This window comes from Pipistrellus kuhlii, unplaced genomic scaffold (assembly GCF_014108245.1).
Source record: "Pipistrellus kuhlii isolate mPipKuh1 unplaced genomic scaffold, mPipKuh1.p scaffold_m20_p_5, whole genome shotgun sequence".
NCBI classification, from domain to species: domain Eukaryota; kingdom Metazoa; phylum Chordata; class Mammalia; order Chiroptera; family Vespertilionidae; genus Pipistrellus; species Pipistrellus kuhlii.
Window position 1 is genome coordinate 11,614,704 of NW_023425551.1, and position 20,935 is coordinate 11,635,638.

At 44.6% G+C, this 20,935-nt stretch overlaps 1 protein-coding gene across 5 annotated transcripts in view; it reads left to right on the forward strand.

Annotated features, from left to right (window-relative positions):
- Nucleotides 1-616: 616 nt before the first annotated feature.
- RNF217 (ring finger protein 217) overlaps nt 617-20,935 on the forward strand; it is a 106,391-nt gene continuing 86,072 nt past the window's right edge. For 2 of the 5 annotated variants that reach the window (XR_006740088.1, XM_045573276.1), the window contains exon 1: nt 619-2,062. Coding sequence is in view for 4 of the 5 variants with exons in the window: in XM_045573276.1 (XP_045429232.1) it covers nt 1,172-2,062 (891 nt within the window). In the remaining variant the exon portion in view is untranslated. Of the gene's footprint in view, nt 2,063-20,935 lie in introns of all 5 variants that reach the window. The other 3 variants (XM_045573277.1, XM_045573275.1, XM_036413247.2) reach the window with 3 other exon arrangements.

Below are 20,935 nucleotides of genomic sequence, written 5' to 3' on the forward strand. Positions count from 1 at the left end.
CTGTTGATAATCGGCTCTGTAGACTAATGAGTTTGCCGACCACTGGGCCAGGCCATTTTACAACCTGGTGCTATCCATGCTGTAACATTTAAAGGGTTAAGTATAGTTCCTAAAAAAGGAGAGAAAAAAAACGATAAATCTTAAATTCCTAATCGGCTCCCGTAAGGATTCCAGTGTGTGTGTGTATGTGTGTGTGTGTGTGTGTGTCTTAGTTTGTGGGTTTCAAAGATTCTTTTTACCCGGTTAGACAGAAAGTTGTACAGAACGCATTTTGAACGAGTAAATTCCTAGAGTTATTTCTCTTGACTCCTTGAGGGCTTTAACATGGGATCAACCGGGAGAAGCAAGAGAAAGCAAGTACTCTGTGCTGGGTCCAGCTCTGAGTCCAGCCCTTCTGCAGGAAGTTCTCCTCGGTGGTGGCCCCCGGGGCAGCTGCCCGGCGGGAGGGTTTGGCCGAAGCCCAGTGTGAACTCGGGGCGCGGAGCGCACGGCGGCTCCGATCACACCCACTCGGGGTGCGCGTGTGTGAGCGCGCGTGTGCCTGCGCCCGTGTGTGTGTGTGTGTGTGTGTGTGTGTGTGTGTGTGTGTGTGTGTGTGTCTGCGCCCGTGTGTGCGCGTGCGGGGAGGTGTGCGCCGAGGGGTGGGGTCAGGCGGCGAGGAGGGCGCCGGTGACTCGGAGGAGCCGGGGAGGTCGCCCGGTCCGCCTCGCTCCCCAGTACCCGGCGCCTCGCTCGCGCTCCGGCTGCCCCTCGCCGCGCCCCGGCGGCGCCCAGGCCTCCAGGCCCCGCTCCCGCCTCCGGCCGCCCCCCCGGACCCCTGTGCCCGGCCGGGGCGCGCCACCGGGACCTGCATGCGGGGCGCGCGCCCGCCCCGGGAGAGAGCGGCCGCCGGCGCCCCCGAGGCGGAGCCCGGCCGCGCGGGAGGAGCGCGCGGAGCGGGAGGAGCGCGCGGAGGAGGAGCGGCCCGGGCCCGGTCCCCCGCGCGCCGCGGCCCGGGAGCACGGGCCCCCCGCAGGGCGCTGCGGCCGGCGGCCCCGGCCCGGAGGAGGGACCCGGAAGCAGAAGCGCAGCCGCCGCGAGTGGAGCGGCGCCGCTGCCCCCGCCGCCCGCCGGCGCCGGCTGGGGGTCCCGGCGGCTGGATGGGCCGCGGCGGCGCGGGCCGCGGGCGGCGATGGGCGAGGAGCAGAGCACCGTGAGCGGCGGCGGCGGCGCCCCGGAGCCGGGCCACCCCGCCGCGGGCTCCCCCGAGCCCCCGAGGCCGCCGCGGGGGGACGGCGGCGGGGCGCCCGGGCCGCCCGCTGCCTCCCCGGATCCGGGCGGCGGCGGCTGCGGAAACGACTCGGGCTGCGCGGCCACGGGCGCCCCGGAGCCCGCGGGGAGCTGGGGGGCCCCGGGCTGCACGGAGAGCCGCCGAGCCCCCGCGCCGCCCGCAGGACTGGCGCCCCTGAACCCCCGGACGCTGCCGCGGCAGCTGGAGGAGCGGCAGGAGGAGGAGGAAGCCGGGAACCACCGAAAGGAGGAGGGAGGGCGCGAGCCGCCCCCCGGAGAGGAGCCGCCGCCCGGGGCGCGCGTGGGGAGCCCGGACGCCCTGGTGCTGGACGTGCTGGGCCAGCGGCGCCCGCCCGCCGCCCGGAGGCAGGTCTTCTGCTCCGTGTTCTGCGTGGAGAACGTGCTGCCCCCGGACCCCGCCGCCGAGCCGCTCCCGCCGCCGCCCGCCGAGCCGCCGCGGGCCCCGCCGCCGGTGATGGACGCGCCGGGCACCCCCTCCTCCTCCCTCCCGAGCCCCCGGCCGGCCCTCCCCGCCGCCGCCCGCCTGCCCCCCGACGGCGGCGGCGGCGGCGGCATCGAGCTGGAGTTCTACCTGGCGCCCGAGCCTTTCTCCGCGCCGCCCCGCCTGCTGGGAGCGCCGCCCTACCCCGGCCTGGGTGGGGCGGGGGACCCCTACGCGCCCCTCATGGTGCTCATGTGCCGGGTCTGCCTGGAAGACAAGCCCATCAAGCCCTTGCCCTGCTGCAAGAAGGCCGTGTGCGAGGAGTGCCTCAAAGTCTACCTGAGCTCCCAGGTAACCCCCCCACCCCCCTCCCTGCCCTGCGCCCCGGCCCGCTTTCCAAAGCCCTGGCCCGGAAGGGCCCTCGCCGGCTCCCCGCTCATTGCAGGAAGAGGTGGGGTACACACCCGTCCCGGGAACCTCCGACAGACCCTTTCTTACAAGTCAGTGGTTGGAATGTCATTATCCCAGCGTGTTTTCCCTCCCTGGGTAGGCGGACTGGAAGTTAACTCTGCTCTGAGTTGCAGGCATTGGTTGGTTGGCAGCAGAGGAAGGAACGGGGCACAGGGAATGGCCCTCTGCTTATGTCTTTTGCTAGAGCCTGCTCCACGAGGTGGGCATTGAGGATGCCTCCCAGCTTGGGGTCGCAGAGACCAGCGCTTGGTGAACACAAGATAACTCTGTGGCCTTGTGAACAGAAGGGTCCGTGATATCTGATTTTTTTTTTTTTTTTTTAAAGTAGCAAATGATGAAATGTAAGCAGAGGAACAGGACCAGGTAGGGCTGCAGGCTAACATGTGCTCCAGTTATCTATTTCAGATGTGTCATTTGTTTATTCCTTGGCTCTTGCCCATTTTTCAGGTTTTCTCTTTCCACGGTGAAGTTCAAGTGCTTTTCCTCACTGAACTCTTATGCCAGCACAGTACTTTTTATTGATTTAAGAGGGAACAGCACAGAAAGGGCAAAGCAAAGCTGAGAGGTTTAACAAAACCAGTGCTGGTGACACGTTCTTCCTTCGCTCCCTCTGGACGCTTGGTGGTTTTTTTGGTGTGTGTGTGTGTGTGTGTGTGTGTCCCTTGGAAAGATGAAGAGGGCAACAGACCTGCTTTCCCTCACGGATGCTGGATGCATTCTTCCAGCACTTTTCAGGGTTATGTTTCTGCCTGTGTGTTTTGCACAATCTGGAATGCCCTTTGATCTCTGACTGTCCTAGGCCTATTCATCTTTCAAGCCCTGGCTCTTCAGGTGCCAACTTTTCTGTGTAGTCTTCCCTGCCCCCTGCTCCCTGGTCCTCTCTCCCCACCCCCTCACCCCAACCCCTACCTTCACCCTCAACCCCCCCCCCCCTACTCACCTGGCCACTGTTTATATACTTTCAAAATACTTCGTGTGCTTTCCATCCACTGAAGTTATTCCTGATGTGTGGGTTTGTCTTGCCAGACTGTATGGCCAGTGACTTGTATTCCTTGTATCTGGCAGTTTCATGTTGAGCCCCTTTCCTTTAATAGTGTTTGATAACACTGGCTGAACAGGATTTCACCCAGCGCAGCATGGCTCCTTTGTGTTCCGTGGCTAATCTCTGCTTGCGTCTAGACGGAAAGTGTGTGTGCACTGTGCCCGACTGAGAATGCAAAGGGAAAGTTAGACGGAATGGAATGTTACACAAACAGTAACTTGCCCAAGATTGTTGAGATTATCCGAACGTCTGTGCGAGCGAGCGAGAGAGAGAGAGAGAGAGAGAGAGAGAGAGAGAGAGAGAGAGGGAGAGAGAGAGGGAGAGAGACACGACGGTGTTTCTTTCATGGTTTATCCGCAAACAGATACTTAACGCAGGAGGCTGTCTGCTGCTCACTGTGGCGGTTTCTATGACATCACCGCCAAACAAAATTAAGCTGTCACACAAATATTTGTGCCATCCGCGTGCAGTCATGGGATGGGCTTCAGGCGTTCCCAAGAGATGGGCCCCGCTCCAGGGAAGTAAATCACTGTGAGAGCAGATGTGTGCACAACAATCCGAAGTAGCAAATGCTGAGATGTAAACAGAGGGACAATGCCAGGTAGTGCTTCGTGTTAAACACTGGATACAAGTGCAGTGGGTTACAAGCTCTGGACGGGAAGTCCCTACTCAGGGTTCTCTGCATCGCAGTTTGATTGGTTTCCTTAATGAAAATGGGCCTTTTCCCCAGAGCATGTTTATTTTATTTTATTTTATTTTATTTTACTTTATTTTACTTTATTTTATTCTTACTTCGGTGAGTGAGTTTTAGGAAGTCAGTGTTTTGATCTCTAGTGGGGAAGAAACGGGAGTGGGAGGGAGGGGCAAGGTGAAGTGTCAGGCAATAGGCAACTGCTGGAAAAACTCTTCTGAAGTGTCATAGTACCTGACGGTTGTTTGCAGCACTTAGGATTGCATGCCTGTTCCCGGCTTTCTTCCAAAGCATCTGACAGAACTTTCAATGGGGAAAAATGTGTTATTGAAGATAATAAACAACAACGAAAAGATGCCTCATGCTGGCCAAGCATGCTCCCGGTCAGGGCTGCTGCTCTGGTTCCCAGTGCCTGGAATAGCTTTGATGCTGGCTGGCTTACTCCTCTCCCTTCTCCCTTCCAGTCTGGATGCAAATGTCACCCTTATGGCTTCCCTCTCCACTCTTTTCAAAGATGAACTGCACCCCGCAATCCCAGTCTCCTTTCCTGCTTATTTTGTCCATAACACTAACGTGCTGTAACTTATATTTCTGTAATTCATTTCGAAAACAGGAGTGTTCTCCTGATTGGTTCACTACTGTTTCTTTAGCGCCTAGAATACTGGATGACATATAACAGATGCTCAACCAATAGTTACTGAGTTTGTGAAAAGGTGAGTGACAAAGGATGAGATAACCCCCAGGAAGAGGTGTTCTGCTTTGGCACTAAATTCTCTCTGAGCTTCTTTTTGTTTAAGACAAAAGACAGAGACTTCATGGTTTTAATATAGAAGGCAGACAAAACTGATAGGTTTGCTAACTTGGTTAATTAACTTGGAACTACAGAGTTTTTTGGCAAACTTTTAGCTTGTAAAAAAATGACTTTTTTTTAAGTTGGATAAAAATGTGGGATTGCGGTTATAACTAAGATCCCTTCTATTCAGAGGGTCTGTGTTTCTGTGTCACTTAACCTCTCTGTCTTACTTTCCTCATCAGTGAAGTGGGATTGCAGATCACGGTCTGTAATACTCACTAGTGCTAAAGCAAAACAAAGTCAAACTCCAGATTTGTTGCCTTACTACACCAGATCAAAAGGGCCTAGTTAGTGCTTTCTTTCTCGTCTTGGGTTTGACAGGAACAAATCTGTCAAGCCTGAACTTGCAGCATTTTAAAGGTCTTTAAAAAAAAATGATACAGCTCGGCCCTGATGGCTCAGGGGTTGAGCATAAAACTATGAACTAGGAGGTCATGGTTCGATTCCTGGTCAGGGCACATGCCTGGCTTGTGGGCTCAATACCCCATGTGGGGATTGTACAGGGGGCAGCCAATCAGTGATTCTCTGTTATCACTGATGTTTCTCTCTCTCTTTCCCTTTCCCTTCCTCTCTGAAATAAATAAATAAATAAATAAATAAATAAATAAATAAATGCATGTATATATGTATGTACGTGTGTGTGTGTGTATATGTGTGTGTGTGATGTATATATATTTTAGATAATATATTTCAAATAAAAAGTTATTAGTGACTTTGTCACCATTTTCTGAGTCTGTGCCAAATAGTGCAGTTTTTAACACCATTTAAAGCCGATCCCTATTAAGCATTATGTACAAACAAAAATACACCCTAAGTGTGAGTTGGACTATCACCTGGTTAAATTAACTTTCTCCTTAAAGGAGATGCTGCATTCTTTGAAAGAAGGTATGAATGTGGATGTGGAAAATAGGAAGACAGATTCCTAGATGAGTTTTATTTCCATTTGAGACATGGACTGAATATGTGGTAAAGGTCAGTGGCTAACTCATCATTATTTCAGTACAGACCTAACAAATTAGTCAATAGCAAATAATCTGCATACTGTGGTTTAAAAATAATAGTTTTGTTTTTCAAAATATAATTCTTCTCCAGGTATTGCTGTGACTTAAGGCTGTGGGGAACCCTTCTTAATGGAATGACTTTTTTTTTTTTTTTTTTTTAATCATCACCCAAGGATATTTCTCCACTGATTTTTAGAGTGGAAGGGAGAGGGAGAGACAGAGAGAGACACATTGATTGGTTGCTTCCTGCATACCCTGACCAGGGCCAGGAGCCTGAAACTGAGGTATGTGCCCTTGACTGGAATTGAACTTGGGACCCTTCAGTCCACAGGCTGACACTTTATCCACTGAGCCAAACTGGCTAGGGCAGTGCTCTGCAAACTGCAGCTCTCGAGCCGCATGCTTTGGCCCCTTGAGTGTGGCTCTTCCACAAAATACCACGGCCTGGACGAGTCTATTTTGAAGAAGTGGCATGAGAAGAAGTCGAAGTTTAAAAAAAAATTGGCTCTCAAAAGAAATCTCAATCTTTGTACTGTTGACATTTGGCTCTGTTGACTAATGAGTTTGCCGACCACTGGGCTAGGGCAGTGGGATGATTTCTCAGTGTGATCGGTACCATCTAGTTTCCAGTTGCCATGGTGAAGGGTTGACCTGATCAGTTGCAGTCTTTGGCTCTCCATAGGCATTGACTCAGCGGCTGTCGAGCACTGTGACAGAGCTAGGGGCGTTGTATTGGTTCATGTTGCCTGGGTACGTGACGCTTTGGTGGGTAACATTTAGAAGCGCATTTCCCAGTGACCTGCCAGTGCAGCAGTGACCATGGCGGAAGCACGCAGTCCCGGGGATGTCTGCAGCCTCCTGCAGGCCTCTGAGCCATGGAGATGTTGACTTCCTCAGCCGGCTTGGCTTTTACCACGTTTTCCTAAGAGGAGAAGTGGTTGCTTTCCTTGTCTTATACGATGCTGTGAAATGAATTGATCTCATTTCAGAAATCCTCCACAGACCTCTTTTCTTTGTGATCTTGACTTTAGATGGTAAAAGTCTGTTACAATATTTAGTGTTAATATTTAGTCCTTTAGATAAAAAGGCAGGAGAGAGCTGGGCAGGCTCAGGGCTGTCTCAAGGTGGCAGCTGTTGTGGCTTTCATCACTCCGCTTCAAAGTGGTCGCAGTTGGCAGATGCATAGGAGCTGGAATGCATACACCTGTCGAGTGAATATTAATAGAGACGCGCAGAACATTTCTCCTGCGGATTTTGAACCAAACAGCTGCGAGATGGCGACGCCGTAGAATGACAGCCTACTGTAGCCGTCCCAGAACCAGTGACCTAGGGGCGAAAGCTCAAGTATCCTATTATTAAACTCTGAGTCACCCAGACCTTTATGGGTAAAAGCGTAACCTACATTTCCCCCATAAACATTAAAGCAACCTGTACATTTTTAGAAACCCGTCGAGTTTGGTATGGAGTTTGAATGCAGGCGTCTTCATGCAGGTGGATTTACAGATCCTGTCATGCCAAGTGTGATTCTGGTAGTCCTGAAAGTGTGATTAAGAATACCGGGCTGAAATCTGTTAAGTCACTGTGTAAACTTACTCTTTTGTGAACTGAATTTGTGTGTTTGGGGTGGGTGGGTGAGGTAACATTTGCTGTCATACCTTACTGACTCATGCCCTTCTTTACCTCTCTGTTCCTTTGATGTCTCTTTTAATAATTTCTGTATTTTTTTTTTGTCTTATGGTTCAGATCTGATTTTAACTGGCATTTGGTTTCTGTAGAGGGAACCCTGTTAAAGGCTGATTCTGGGCCGGCAGAGCCTGGTCTGGGGCTGCCTCCTGTCACCTGTCTCTTCCAGCTGTCTGGAGATGAGGTGACATGGAAGAACCCTCTGCCTTGCCCTCCGCTGCCTGAGAGAGCTCAAATAACGTAACTAGTACCACTTAAGGTGGCAACTCAAACTTCCAAGTGGTGCTTTTTTTCCCCTTCTACAGTAGAGCTCAGATTTTATAATTAAAGGTTCTTTCTTTCTTCTGATGTTAGAGACAGGCAAGGAGAATGTTAGAACTTGTGCTCCCAGCTTTTTATTGAGCTTGTGATGGGCAATGTGGACATACCTCAGTGGTGATTTCTTTCTTTCTTTCTTTTTTTTTTTTTTTAACATATTTTTTATTGATTTCAGAGAGGAGGGTAGAGGAAGAGAAATCAATAACAATGAGAGACAGTCATCAATCGTCTGCCTCCTGCCCACAGCTTGGGCATGTGCCTGACCGGGAATCGAACTGTGACCTTCTGGTTCACAGGTCGATGCTCAACCACTGAGCCATGCCAGCTGGCTGATTGATGATTTCTTACAATTAACTTACTCATTTGTTAGTCTACCATTTACGCACTTAACGAACATTTATTGGCTACCTGTGTGCTAAGTAGCATGAAATACTGTAAAAATGTATTTAATGCCCTCAAGAAGCCATCTTGACTACCTTGTCAGCAGTATTCTGTATTCTCAGCTTGATCTGGTGACATACGCAGGCTTTCCTTTAAGTGCTCAGACATCTGTGGGTCTCTTTTCCTCTTCTGCTTCCTTTCTGGGAAGACTTTATTAAATCAATTCTGGAATACCAACTAACCTTTCAGTAAATACAGTTCTCCCCTGTTATGTGAAACCTAAAGTAATAAAGCCATCAATTTCTTACTGCTCTATACACATATTTCTTAGAGCTCTTTCTAATTGTTGGAAATAGAACACAAGTAAACATCTTGCTCCTTTCAAAATATTTATTCCCTTCACTTGGAAGAAAACATAATTTTACTAAGCTTGTTTTGGATCACTCATGACAATATGGCACATCTTTAGAGTTATAATACATGTTTAAAAATTGCTTATTTTGTTCAAAATCACTGTCAGAAGGGTTTCATATGGCAAAATAAACGAAACTCCCATATCAAGTTCTGTCTTAAAATATAAATTCAGTGTCTACAGGAAAATAATTCCTAGAATGCAACATTCTCTTTCAACTGCACAGTACTATTGCCCCATCTATTTTGGGGTAATTAATATCTGAGTTTTTAATTTTCCATTAAGCACTTTAATGCCTATTTTGTTACGTAATTTTAATTTACTTAACATATTAAATACCTGTTACATACCAGGCACTGTTGTAGGCATTGGGGTTACAGAGAACAAAAACAGATAAAACCCCTGCCTTCCCGGAGTTATATCCTGGGCTGTGGTCGAGGGGAGACAGAAAATAAAATAAGGAAAGTATATTAGGGGAAATAAGGGTTATATACAAAAAGGAACAATGGGAGGGTGATGAGAAATTGGGGGAGGGTTTCTTTATATGTTTATAGTTTGGGGGGAGTTGTCAGGGAGGGTTTGTTTTACAGGATGACTTTTGAGCATAGATTTTCATGATGATAGGGAGCAAAACATGAGGATATGTAAGGGAATAGCAAGATAAAGTTCCAGAGACAAGAGCATGCTTGGGAGGTTTTCCAGGAATCTCGAAGAGATCCATGTGGCCAAAGCACAGGGAATGAGATGAGCAATAAGAAGGAAACAGGAGGAGGAGTGGGGAAAGCTGGCTGGATAGGGTTTTAAGGCCATCGAGAATTTGAATTCTCTCTGAGTGAGATGGGGAGCTAAGGTGTAAGAAGGTTTGAGCTAACCAGATATGACCCAAACTTTAAAAGGGATTAATTACTCTGGCTCTTTGTGGAAAGCATACTGTTATAGGAGTCAAGAATGTCGATGAAGACATCAGTTTGGTAGACTGACTAATCCAGAGGAGAGATTATATAGTTCAGACAAGGCTGAGAGAGGTGACTATGATTCGAAGTGGTTGAATTTTGAATCTATTCCTAAGTGAAAGCTAACAGAATTTGCTGATTGTCAATGTTACGAGATAAAAAGAATGACAGATGACTCAGCTTTTGAGCCCAAACAGAAGAATGGTGTTGCCATTTAATACGATGAGGAACTCTGAAGGAGGACGAGGTATAGGGAGGATCAGACGTTTGTACTAAGTTTGAACAGCTGTTTAGACATTCGTGAAGACATGTTGAGTAGGCATTTGGCATCTGTCATTCAGAAGAGAGAGCTGAAGAGAAGACACGACTTTGAACCTTTTTGGCATATAAATGATACTTAAAGCCATGAGACTGGATGAGGTCACCTGGGGAGTGATGGTGGATAGAGGAGGATTGAGGGTTGAGTCTGGGCATACTGGTGTTTACGTATATGGAGCCTGGGACCTATGAAAGCACCAGAGAAGAGTCTGAAAGGGAGTGGGCCAGGCCAGTTAGACAGGAAGAGAATCCAGGTAGGACGGTTACCCAGAAGCCTAACAAAGACTGTTTTAAAAGGAAGAAGTGGTCATCTTTGTCTAATGCTTCGGAAAGTTTCAGCAGGATAAGGATTGAAATTTACCATTGAATGGCCCAACAAATTGTTCATATTTAACCATGGTCAATGCTATTTTTTAAAATATATTTTATTGATTTTTTTTTATAGAAAGGAAGAGAGAGAAATAGAGAGTTAGAAACACCTATGAGAGAGAAATATCTATCAACTGCCTCCTGCACACCCCCCACTGGGAATGTGCCCGAAACCAAAGTACATGTCCCTGACCGGAATCGAACCCAGGACTCCCCACTCTGCAGGCGGATGCTCTATCCACTGAGCCAAACCAGTTTTGGCAATGCTGTTTTCATTGGCAGTCTTGGGGTTGGTTTTCAGATAAGAGTGGGTTCAAGGGAACAGGAACAGCTTCATTTCTGTGCTGTAGGTAGCATAATGTCTTAGGAGGGAACACGAAGGTATGTTTCCCAAAGTGTGGTACGCGTACCCCCAGGGGTACGGGAAGAGTTTGGTGGGGATATGCACTGCACCGTGCTTAGCTGCGCCTAATTCTACGTTCTCATGAGTACGAGGGGTACTCAGCGTTACGAAAATTATAGAAGGGGTACACATATGTCAAAAGTTTGGGAAACACTGGGAGAATAAGTAACTTGCCCTATATCACACAGCCAGAAAATGGCAAAGGTAGGATTTAAATTCAGGCCCACTTGGCTGTGAAACTGATGATCTTTTCACAGACTTTAAATTATTATTATACATAAGTAGTTTTACAGTTGTTTGTGAAAAATAATTAGTAAATAATAATACAAGAACAAACTGTGGTGTATGTTTACAACTATAAACCTACTTTTGCCCCATCCTGTATTTGTAAGTTAAATGTATTTATTTTTCCTTTAAGTTGATTTCTGTGTTGCACAAAATCACAAGTCTACCAGTCCAAGAAGAAGATGACGCTTAGTTACATGTTTTGAGGAAGTAGAAGGCTCTTACCCAAATTTAGATCCCGAGAAAGATTTCTACCAAACTCAAGAGGAATTGAGTCTAGAAAAGCTATGATTAGACTTGCTGTTAAGTTTCAATGGCAGCGTACTTTCCTGTGTTCTTCCTAACTCTCTGGCCATTCCTTTTTAAAAAAAAATATATATATTTTTATTGATTTCAGAGAGGAAGGGAGAAGGAGAGAGATAGAAACATCAATGATTAGAGAGAACCATTGATCAACTGGCTCTTTCTCATCCCCCACTGGGGATCGACCCTGCAACCCGGGCACATGCCCTTGACTGGAATTGAACCTGGGACCCTTCGGTTCACAGACCGATGCTTTATCCACTGAGCCAAACCATCCAGGGCTTTTATTTCCACTTGAGCATTCCTTTTATTTCCACTTGAGCTTTCTTATTTTACTAGCTCTTAATGTTGGTGTCTGTATAGTCCTATCCCAAACCTTCTCTCTTCTCACATAATATACTATTAGTGGGATCATCTAATTAACTTCATGGTTTCAAGTATCATAGGAGTGAATGAGATAATCCCACTAATAGTATATTATGTGAGAAGAGAGAGGGTTCCAGGTTCAATTCCAGTCAAGGGCATGTGCTGGGGTTGCTCAGTAGGTATTTCTTAAGAGACTGAGTGAATAATTGAAAAGAACTTACAATATGTTTAGGTTGGTAGAAGTAAGGTAGATATTTGAACCTGTCCTTTGCATATCGTATTCCACAATATAGTCAACTTTTTAAAGCAAGAGAATGCCATGGCCTGAATCTTTAACCTGGTATCCTATCTGTCACTGAGGTATTTCTTTAATTACCGTATTTTTCGGACCATAAAACGCTTCGGACCATAAGACGCTCCGGACCATAAGACGCAACCGGTTTTTAGAGAAGGGAAATGAAGAAAAAAAGATTCTGAAACAAATAGTGTCCTAAAATATTTTATGTGCATTAAAACCCAACATCACAGTCATAAACACATGTAATCAACCCTGTAAAGTAAACAGCAGCATTTAGAACCATTTTAGAGCCGGGCAAGCACACAGAGACCACACAGAGCCGGGCAAGTAAAAAAACTTTTTTAAAAAAAGTATATATGTGTAGGCTATATTTGGACCATAAGACGCAGGGACTTTTTACGGTCCGAAAAATACGGTATCAAACTTATTCTGGTTATTATGCCTCCTGCTTAATAAATTCCCCCAGAACCTAGGGGTGTGAGATAAACATTTTATTTTGATCGTGACATGCTAGTCAAGAATTTGGGAAGGGCTCAGCTGGCCAGTTCACACTGGGGTTTCTCATGGGATTGTAGTCAAATGTCAGCTCCCTCACTCGGCTGGCAGCTGATGCTGGCTTCGGTCAGGATGCTCAGCTGCGGCTGTCTCAGAAGTGCCCACACGTGGCCTTGCTTGCCAGGCCCAGGGCAGTAGACGTCTTACTTGAAGGTTGGCTTCCTCCAGGGCCAGAGTCTCAAGGGACTCAGGTGGAAGCTGCATGATCTTTTCTGTCCTGGCTTTGGAAGTCACACGGCATCTCGGGCAAAGCAGTCACAAGTGTGGGTCTAGATTCAAGGGGAAGGGACATAGACCCCAACTTTTTTATGTGAAGGTGTCAAAGAATTGGGGGCCATATTTCTAAATTACTATGCTGTTTCAGACAAAATCAGAAATGGTGTGAATGTAGGTAGTAAAGCTTTTGAGCCTCAATTGTAATGTTTTTAAAAAAAAATATTTCATGTCTTGTCAATCATTTAATTAAACATGCCCACCTAAATTCATTATTTTAATTAATGTACTTTGGTGGTGTGGTTTTTGTGTGTTTTTTCCTTGAATAATTTGATAATTAAGCTTCACATAGTTTTAAGCAAAGCGTGCATAAAGCCGAAACCGATTTGGCTCAGTGGATAGAGCATCGGCCTGCAGACTGAAAGGTCCCAGGTTTGATTCCGGTCAAGGGCATGTACATAGGTTGCAGGCACATCCCCGGTAGGGGGTGTGCAGGAGGCAGCTGGTCGATGTTTCTCTCTCATCGATGTTTCTAGCTCTTTATCCTTCTCTCTTCCTCTCTGTAAAAAACTCAATAAAATATATTAAAAAAAGAAAAAAGCGTACATAAAAATAATTTGCTTTTAAAATGAAACATTTTAGCCCTAGCTGGTTTGGCTCAGTGGATAGAGCATGGACCTATGGACTGAAGGGTCCCAGGTTCGATTCCAGTCAAGGGCACATGTCCGGGTTGTGGGCTCAGTCCCCAATAGGGGGAATGCAGGAGGCAGCCAATTGATGATTCTCTCATCAGTGATGTTTCGATTTCTCTCTCCCTCTTTCTTCCTCTCTGAAATTAATAAAAATATATTAAAAATAAATAAATAAATAAACAAAATGAAACCTTTTAGATAATTTCATTGTAAACTGAAATATCTGAAGATCAGTTTCAGCTTCTAATACTTCTAATTAAAACCATTAATTTCCTTTTTACTACCAAAATTTTAGCTTCAGTAGTAGTAAAATATTATTTGAAAAAGTTGAGTATCTTTCTGAATAAAAAGAGTTGATGTAACATATTTTTGGTAGCCCAGGCATATTCTAAACAGAAATAATGTTATATCTAATGACACCTTAGAATTAACTACCCTAGCTCATCTTTGCTAACTTGGCCCACCATTGGGTTTTTATTGTTTATGTGTGGCATTCTAGTTTGATTGGGTGATTTTATCATTTGATTAGTGTCCTCTCAGATAACTATTTACATTTCCGGAAGCATAACCATTAAAATTCCTTGGTTGAGGAGCTGTGCACCCTGAAACAGAGGGCATATATCACTTTTATGGTGTGTCTCTCCCCCTTCCCTGGCTCAGGTAACTAAATTCTGGGCTTATTCATTCCTGTGAATGACTAATCCCTTTTTAAATCTTCCTAAGCTATTTGCCTCAATCCTATTCTCTATGGTAAGATTGGTAAGATTCAGAGGCTAATTATAGGCTACCTAGCAAATTACTTTCCTTTTTTGTGGTGTTGCTTCTCGCCTTATTTCCTCCCATGATTATTGGCCATCCGCAGGGTTCCCGAAGCTCATCAGCTCTGGGTGGTGCCCGGCAAGTTAAATGACTGCAGCCTTTTCCTCTGGTTTCTTAACAACTTAAAACATCAGGTAAAAGAAAACAATTGCTCATGTTTTTCACTAGAGTTTTGTTTCCTCTGCTGAAGCCATTTTTCTCATGTTTACAGTTTAGTTTCCTAGTATGTCTAAGTAGATCGTTGGGTCCCATCAGAATTGACTTCAATATGGCCTGACCTTAGTGCCTAGTGCTCTTTCTGTATGAAGGGAGGGCCTCGGAGGGAGAAAGAATCCCTTTCATTCAGTCGGTAGAGAGTAGAGGGAGGGGCTAGCGCCCGCCAGAGTTACCCTTGGTGGGAAATGACAGGTGCGTTCCCAAGAGTTCTAATTTAATCCTACGTTTAGCTGGTCTTCACCATTAACTTCAGTGTTGTTTTTTCATGTTACCATTTTTCCTCTTCAAGATTGTTTTGTGAAAGAAACATTTTGAAAAAAATAGGCTTCTAAACAAAGAGATTTTTAATACGTCCAGTGTGTTAGTGCTTTATATTAAAATTCTCTGTGTGTGTTTCAAGGACTCAAGATTATTTATTAGATATCTTAAGAGGATTATTTGCTGATCTTGATTTTTCAGAATACAAGTATATTCATTTTTGGGTAAATTCATGGATTTCAGATATAGTTTGAATCAACAAAAATAGGCACCCCTTGGGTTTACCTCTTTTTGTTGTTAGTTTTTAATATGCCACTTGGTGAGCCACTGATGCTTCCCCCTTAAGATGGAGAGAGGGCTCAGGAGGAATGCTTGGAGAGGAAACATGTAAAATGATCGTTAATTTCCTCCCAATTCTTTGCTTCCCCCTCCCCCCCCTGAATTTCTTAAAAAATGCTGTTTGTTCAAAAGTGCTTTTCCCCTTAAAAATACTATAAACTTTAAAAACGTGGGAAACCACCCCCCCAGGCTTAAAAATCACCCAGATCCGTGGTCGGCAAACTGTGGCTCACGAGCCACATGTGGCTCTTTGGCCTCTTAGGTGTGGCTCGTCCACAAAATACCATGGCCTGGGCGAGTGGTGTTAGAAGAAGTGGTGTTAGAAGAGGTTTAAATTTTAAAAATTTGGCTCTCAAAAGAAATTTCAGTTGTACTGATGATATTTGGCTCTGTGGACTAATGAGTTTGTGGGCCACTGACCCAGATGAATTGCTTCAAACAGTTTTTAACCCTTTTGTTTAAAAACTTATAAATTTCTGATTAGCTGCAAGAATAGTTGATTGATATTTGGGAAGTTATCAACTTACTAGGTGAATTTCATTAATAATCATTGAATAATTAGTAGATGAGACATAAAAGTAAGCATAATGATTTAGTAAGCACTGGCAACAGTGTTCTTTTTTTTTTTTTTTGCAACTGGTCTGAGTTGTTTTATGTTATGACAGTCATTAAAACAATGTCTGAAAATGAGTTGAACAAAGGCCTTAGATGCCCCAGTATCACTAAATGCTGAATGAAAATTTTTTTAAAAATAAGGAAGCCAGTTATAACACATTGCTTGCACAACTATTAGTAATTTTATTGGTGATAATAAGATGTTTTATATCATTAATTAAATTTAAATTAAGATGCTAAAAATCACTGGACCCTTTGGGTTATTCTGTATACATATGTATACAGAGGTCAAGGTTAGCAGTTACCCTTCCCACAGACTGTTTAAGTGACCTTATGATCTGTGGCCATAACCTACCCTTAACCCTACACAGTAATATCATAACGTGTCTGCTTCTGATCATAGGCTGTAGTTGAGACCAGATGAAAGAATTACTATTAATCTCATCAACATTTCTGCAAGAAAAATTAATAAAGCACGTGCTTTACTAGATAATTAGTGAGCTGCAGAAATTTCTGCAGAGAGGAGTCTTTCCCACAGACTAAAGACTTCCTTTGTTTGCATTTTGGTCGGGCCATAGAATACCTGTTCTCAGTTACAATAGATCCTCACTACAAGTCTTCGTTAGGTTCTGGGACTTTAAGGGAAACGCCTTACGAGGAAAGCCATTTTAACACAGGTTAATGGGTGCTAAGTTAAGTTCTTATGGCATCTCATCGCGGTTATAACAGACTGTTGTTACTCGAGGACCGAGGAGGCAGTTGGTTTAAGGGAATCTTATTCTGCTGTAAACATTTACTGAACGCAGAATAGTTGCTAGCACTATGCAAATTACTATAAGAAGAGGCGGCAGTTTCTAAACTCTTAGCAAAATTGGAAATTCAGTATGTGGAAAATAAACTCTACACAAAGACTGGGAAATGGTTGTGACTAAGTTACTAGTTTGTGGTGCTAATTGTTGATTTAAGTGGGTGTAGGAAGGGGAAGCTGTGTTTGTGGGAATAGAAAATTTTGAAACTGGTTATTGTCTTTAAAAAAAAAAAAGTGGTTGTTGATGCTCAGGGCGAGCAAAAGAAGGGAGTGAGGGGTGGCGGGGTATCTCCCGGTGAGGGGGAGTAAGCCAGCACGCACGCGCACACAGAAGCACACCTGTGGAAAGACAGGGAGGGTGTGCAGGTGACCATGGACAGAGAGGTGCTGGGGTGGGCAGGATGGCAAATACAGGTGGAGCGGTGAGAGCCAAATGGCAAACAATAGTCCGTGGAACAAAGCCATCAGCTCAGCGCGGAGCAGGCGGGCAGAGGGCCAGAGTGAAGGGCTGTCTGGTCTGAGATGGCTCGCAGAGGTCCATGTGGGCCCGATCCTTTGGAGCTGTGCTGCCCGTCTCTAGAACTGAGACGTTAGTCCAGCTGCGATGGGAAATTGTTGGCAGGTTTAACAGAGCTGTAAAATAATTAACGCTTTTGAAAGATTCTGGTTTCAGCGTGGAGAACGAACTGAGGAGTGAGTGGCAGGAAAGAAGCAGGAAAATGGGTGAGGAGGCGGAGGCAGTGGCAGGACTGGTATCCCCCGCTGCTTGAAAATTCGCTTTATGCCACTTGGCTTTTATGACAGGCCTCCATGAGTACCTGTGTTTGCTAACTGAGAGAAATCCAAAGAGGATTTTCACTTTTAAGAAAAAGGCTAAGAGCGAACATACTCGGTTTTGCAGGGAGCTCTTCTATAGGCAGTGTGCACCTGGGCAGTGGGCGCGGCCCCGCCCAGCTCCATCAGGGACCAGTCAGCATCCTGGCATCCGCTGGCCATCGGTTCCCACTGTGTCTGCGAGCATCTGTGCTGCGTCCCGATTTATTTTGTGCATTTGTTTGCAAGATGTTTTTCCCAAGGTAATTGCTGCTTCGCTTTCCGCCATGTCAACTTCTGAATGTTTCCTAGGAACGCTCAGCTTTTGGATGGCGGGGAAAGCCGGGAGACCAGACAGGGTTTGCATAGTCCGCCAGCATTGGAGATGGCCCTGTTTTCCATCCCGCCACTTACTTCTTGGGGTTTTGGTTTTAAAATATGTTGGGACTGCATTGCGTTTGACACAGCTCATGCCAGCTCTTGCAGCCTTCCTTATTCAGAGGCCGAAAATTGTAAAGCTTCGCGTACCAGCTGTAGTCTTTATCTCTCAGGCAGCATAGGATTAACCTTCGTTCAGTTTGATTTTCACTCATCTTTTACCTGTGTAGGATGTTTTTATTTGCTTGGTTTTAATTGTTTGGTTCCTGAGACACCATGAAACAAGTTACTGACAAAAAAAAAATATGAAAACATTTCTTTTTTGTTTTTTTGTTGTTAATCTTCACTGGAGGACACTTTTCCAAGCTAAGGAGAGACAGAAAGAGAAGCATAGATGTGTGGGTTTGTTGCCTCACACCAATCACTGCTGGGGATCAAGCCCACAATTGAGGTACATGCCCTTGACCAGAATCGGACCCAGGACCCTTCAGTCCACAGGCCCTCACTCTACCCATTGAGCCTAACTGGCTAGGGCTGAAAAGATCTTTTGATTCAGGTGCCCTTAGTTCTTATATTACTGATTGTCAGAATCAATTTCTCCAAAAAGTTGAGTCATCTCCTACTACCTAATTTTTTGCAATTTGTTATTTTTTAGCTCTGTCCTCAATTTCTGCTCAACACTGATCTCCCACCCTTCCATTCCCACAGATAACAGAAATACTACTGGTCAACCTTTAGTTCTCACAGGAAGTTATTAGAATTTTGGGGATAATTCTACTTAGTTCTTATCCCTTCTAAAATTGTTTTGGTGACTGTCGCTTGTTTCTTCAGTTAATTCCTACCTATTTATGCATCTTTATTTCCTACTTCTTCCCCCCCCCCCCCCCCCAATTGATTTCAGAGGGGAAGGGAAGAGGGAGAGAAAATTGAAACATCAATGATAAGAGAGAATATCTGATTGGCTGCCTCCTGCCAATCAAGCTTGCAGCCCGGGCCTGTGCCCTGACCAGGAATCGAACCCTGACCTCCTGCTTCATAAAGTCAGAGCTTAACCACTGAACAACAGGGGCTGGGCTTTATCTCCTACTTCTAATTCTTGTTTTTGAAACAGTGTGCACTTTGGTGTCAGTTCCACTTCCTCTGTCTTTAATGGGAAAGGCCCTGGGGCCATGGCTTAACCATACAATAGCTCTGTTATTTTGATTGTGGCTGTTGTTTTCTTTGTATTTAGTAAGAGTACGTTGATAATGGAACCACATCAAGCTGAAGAACTGAATTCCCTGGCCCTGCATACTTTCATTTGTTTATTTCAGAGGCCTGAAGTGTTTCCTTTAATTATATTCGACTGTTAATCATAAAAGTAGGAATATTTCTGTTGGAGGTAATAAGATGTTGATTTTTTTTTTTTAATTTATAAGAAAACCTCAAGTGTTTAACAGGTTTGTCCCAGGTGTGGGTTGTGTCACCATAAAACACCACTGGATAAAAGTAATTTAAGTAACAGTAGTGTTTCCAAAATTTAAAATATTTTCAGATTAGACACATTGAGCAATCACAGGGGCTGTGTGGTATCTAGGAGCACGTTAGTGTTTATGAAACAATGTGACAAACATTGAAGTAATTTAAAAATTGGACTTTATATTTTATGTTTGGAACATTCATTGGGTTTATAATATGTCATTTCAATTCTTTGCAAGGAATTTAACTCCATTTCTCCTTATTTTAATCTTCTTGTCAAGAACAACTCATTTTAAAATGAATTCGTTGTTTTTCCTCCGTGAGTAGAAGCGGGATTTAATTTTTGGATCTCAACACATTATAGAAGTAACCTTTTATTGAAAAATAATAGCTAATTCCTGAGGTAATACAAAAATATTTTTCAATGTTACTTTATTGATATTTGCTACCCTGTTTCCCCGAAAATAAGACAGTGTCTTATATTAATTTTTGCTCCCAAAGATGTGCTAGGTCTTATTTTCAGGGGATGTCTTATTTTTCCATGAAGAAGAATACGGTACACATTTATTGTTAAATGAAAATAAAGGAATTTATTACCTGTTTACGGTACGGTAGTACGGTAGTTGTCAACACAAACCAGACAAACTGTGAATCCTACAGTATCAAGAATTTACTCATTTATTCAATGACAATCATGTCATCATCTTCTGGAACAGGGGTTCTCAAACTTTTTAAAGTGGGGGCCAGATCACGGTCCCTCAGAGAGCTGGAGGGCCGGACTATATGAACTACTAATTCCTACTGTAACACCTCGGCTGCGCTCACTGCCCAAAAAACCTGGCGGGCCGGATCAGACTCCTCTGCGGGCCGCATGTGGCCTGCGGGCCGTAGTTTGAAGACGCCTGTTCTGGAACATCATCATAACAATCCAATTCCTGAATTTCCTGGTGAATTTCTTGTGACTCCATTTCTTTCAGAATCAGTGTACCAAATCTCTAATGTTTAGCCTGGGGAGGGGGGGCTAATTTTCCGGGGGATGCCTTATATTTCACTCAGACCCGTAAGTAGGTCTTATTTTCAGGGAAACACGATAGTAGCAAAAATGTGGTTGCTATCATTAAAAATTCTGTACTCTAAACTTCATCCTCAACTATCAAGAAAGTATTTCTATATTGTATTTTGCATAAATGACACATTTTACATTTATAATCCTTGCCAGCTTATAGACTATTTATCATTAACAATATATTTACTTTAGATGCTATAGTAGAGTCTACCTGAAAAGAAATGAAATTTACCCAACCTCTAAGACTTTAAAAAATGTTTCTGGGTGACATACAAACACGTGTTTCTTAAACCACCCTGGGCACATTATTGATGAATTTATAAAGAAAAAAATGTCAGAAGTTGTTGATTTATGCTTTGTGAAAGAAATTTACTCATTTTATGGTGAGAAGAATGGAAATGGGTTTGCATTTCTCAAATGTTTTGGTTTTTGGTGTGTGTGTGTGTGTGTGTGTTGTATGTGTGTTTTAGTAAGATTGAAGAATTCAGAAGGGAAATCCTTTGTGGCTCCTTGGTTATCATGTTTGCTATCATGTGGAAAAATGGAAGAAAGATGTAATTCTCACGGTAGAAGGACCACTTTACAGAGTACTTTGTTTTAAAGGAAAAGAAAGCTTTCTATGTGTTTCCTGTTCATTATTATTTCAGCTCCCTCCCCACCAATTCTTAACTTGTAGTTTTATCAGTTCATGAATTGTTGCCAGAAGGATTACAAATGCCCTGAAATCTTATGCAAAATGTTTTGTGTGTTTTTTTCTTCTGAGTTGGTCCATAACAATTATTGAATTTTCAGACCACTACCCAAAAAAGGCCTAGAGCCATTAACTTCAAAAAGTTTTCATGTCTTG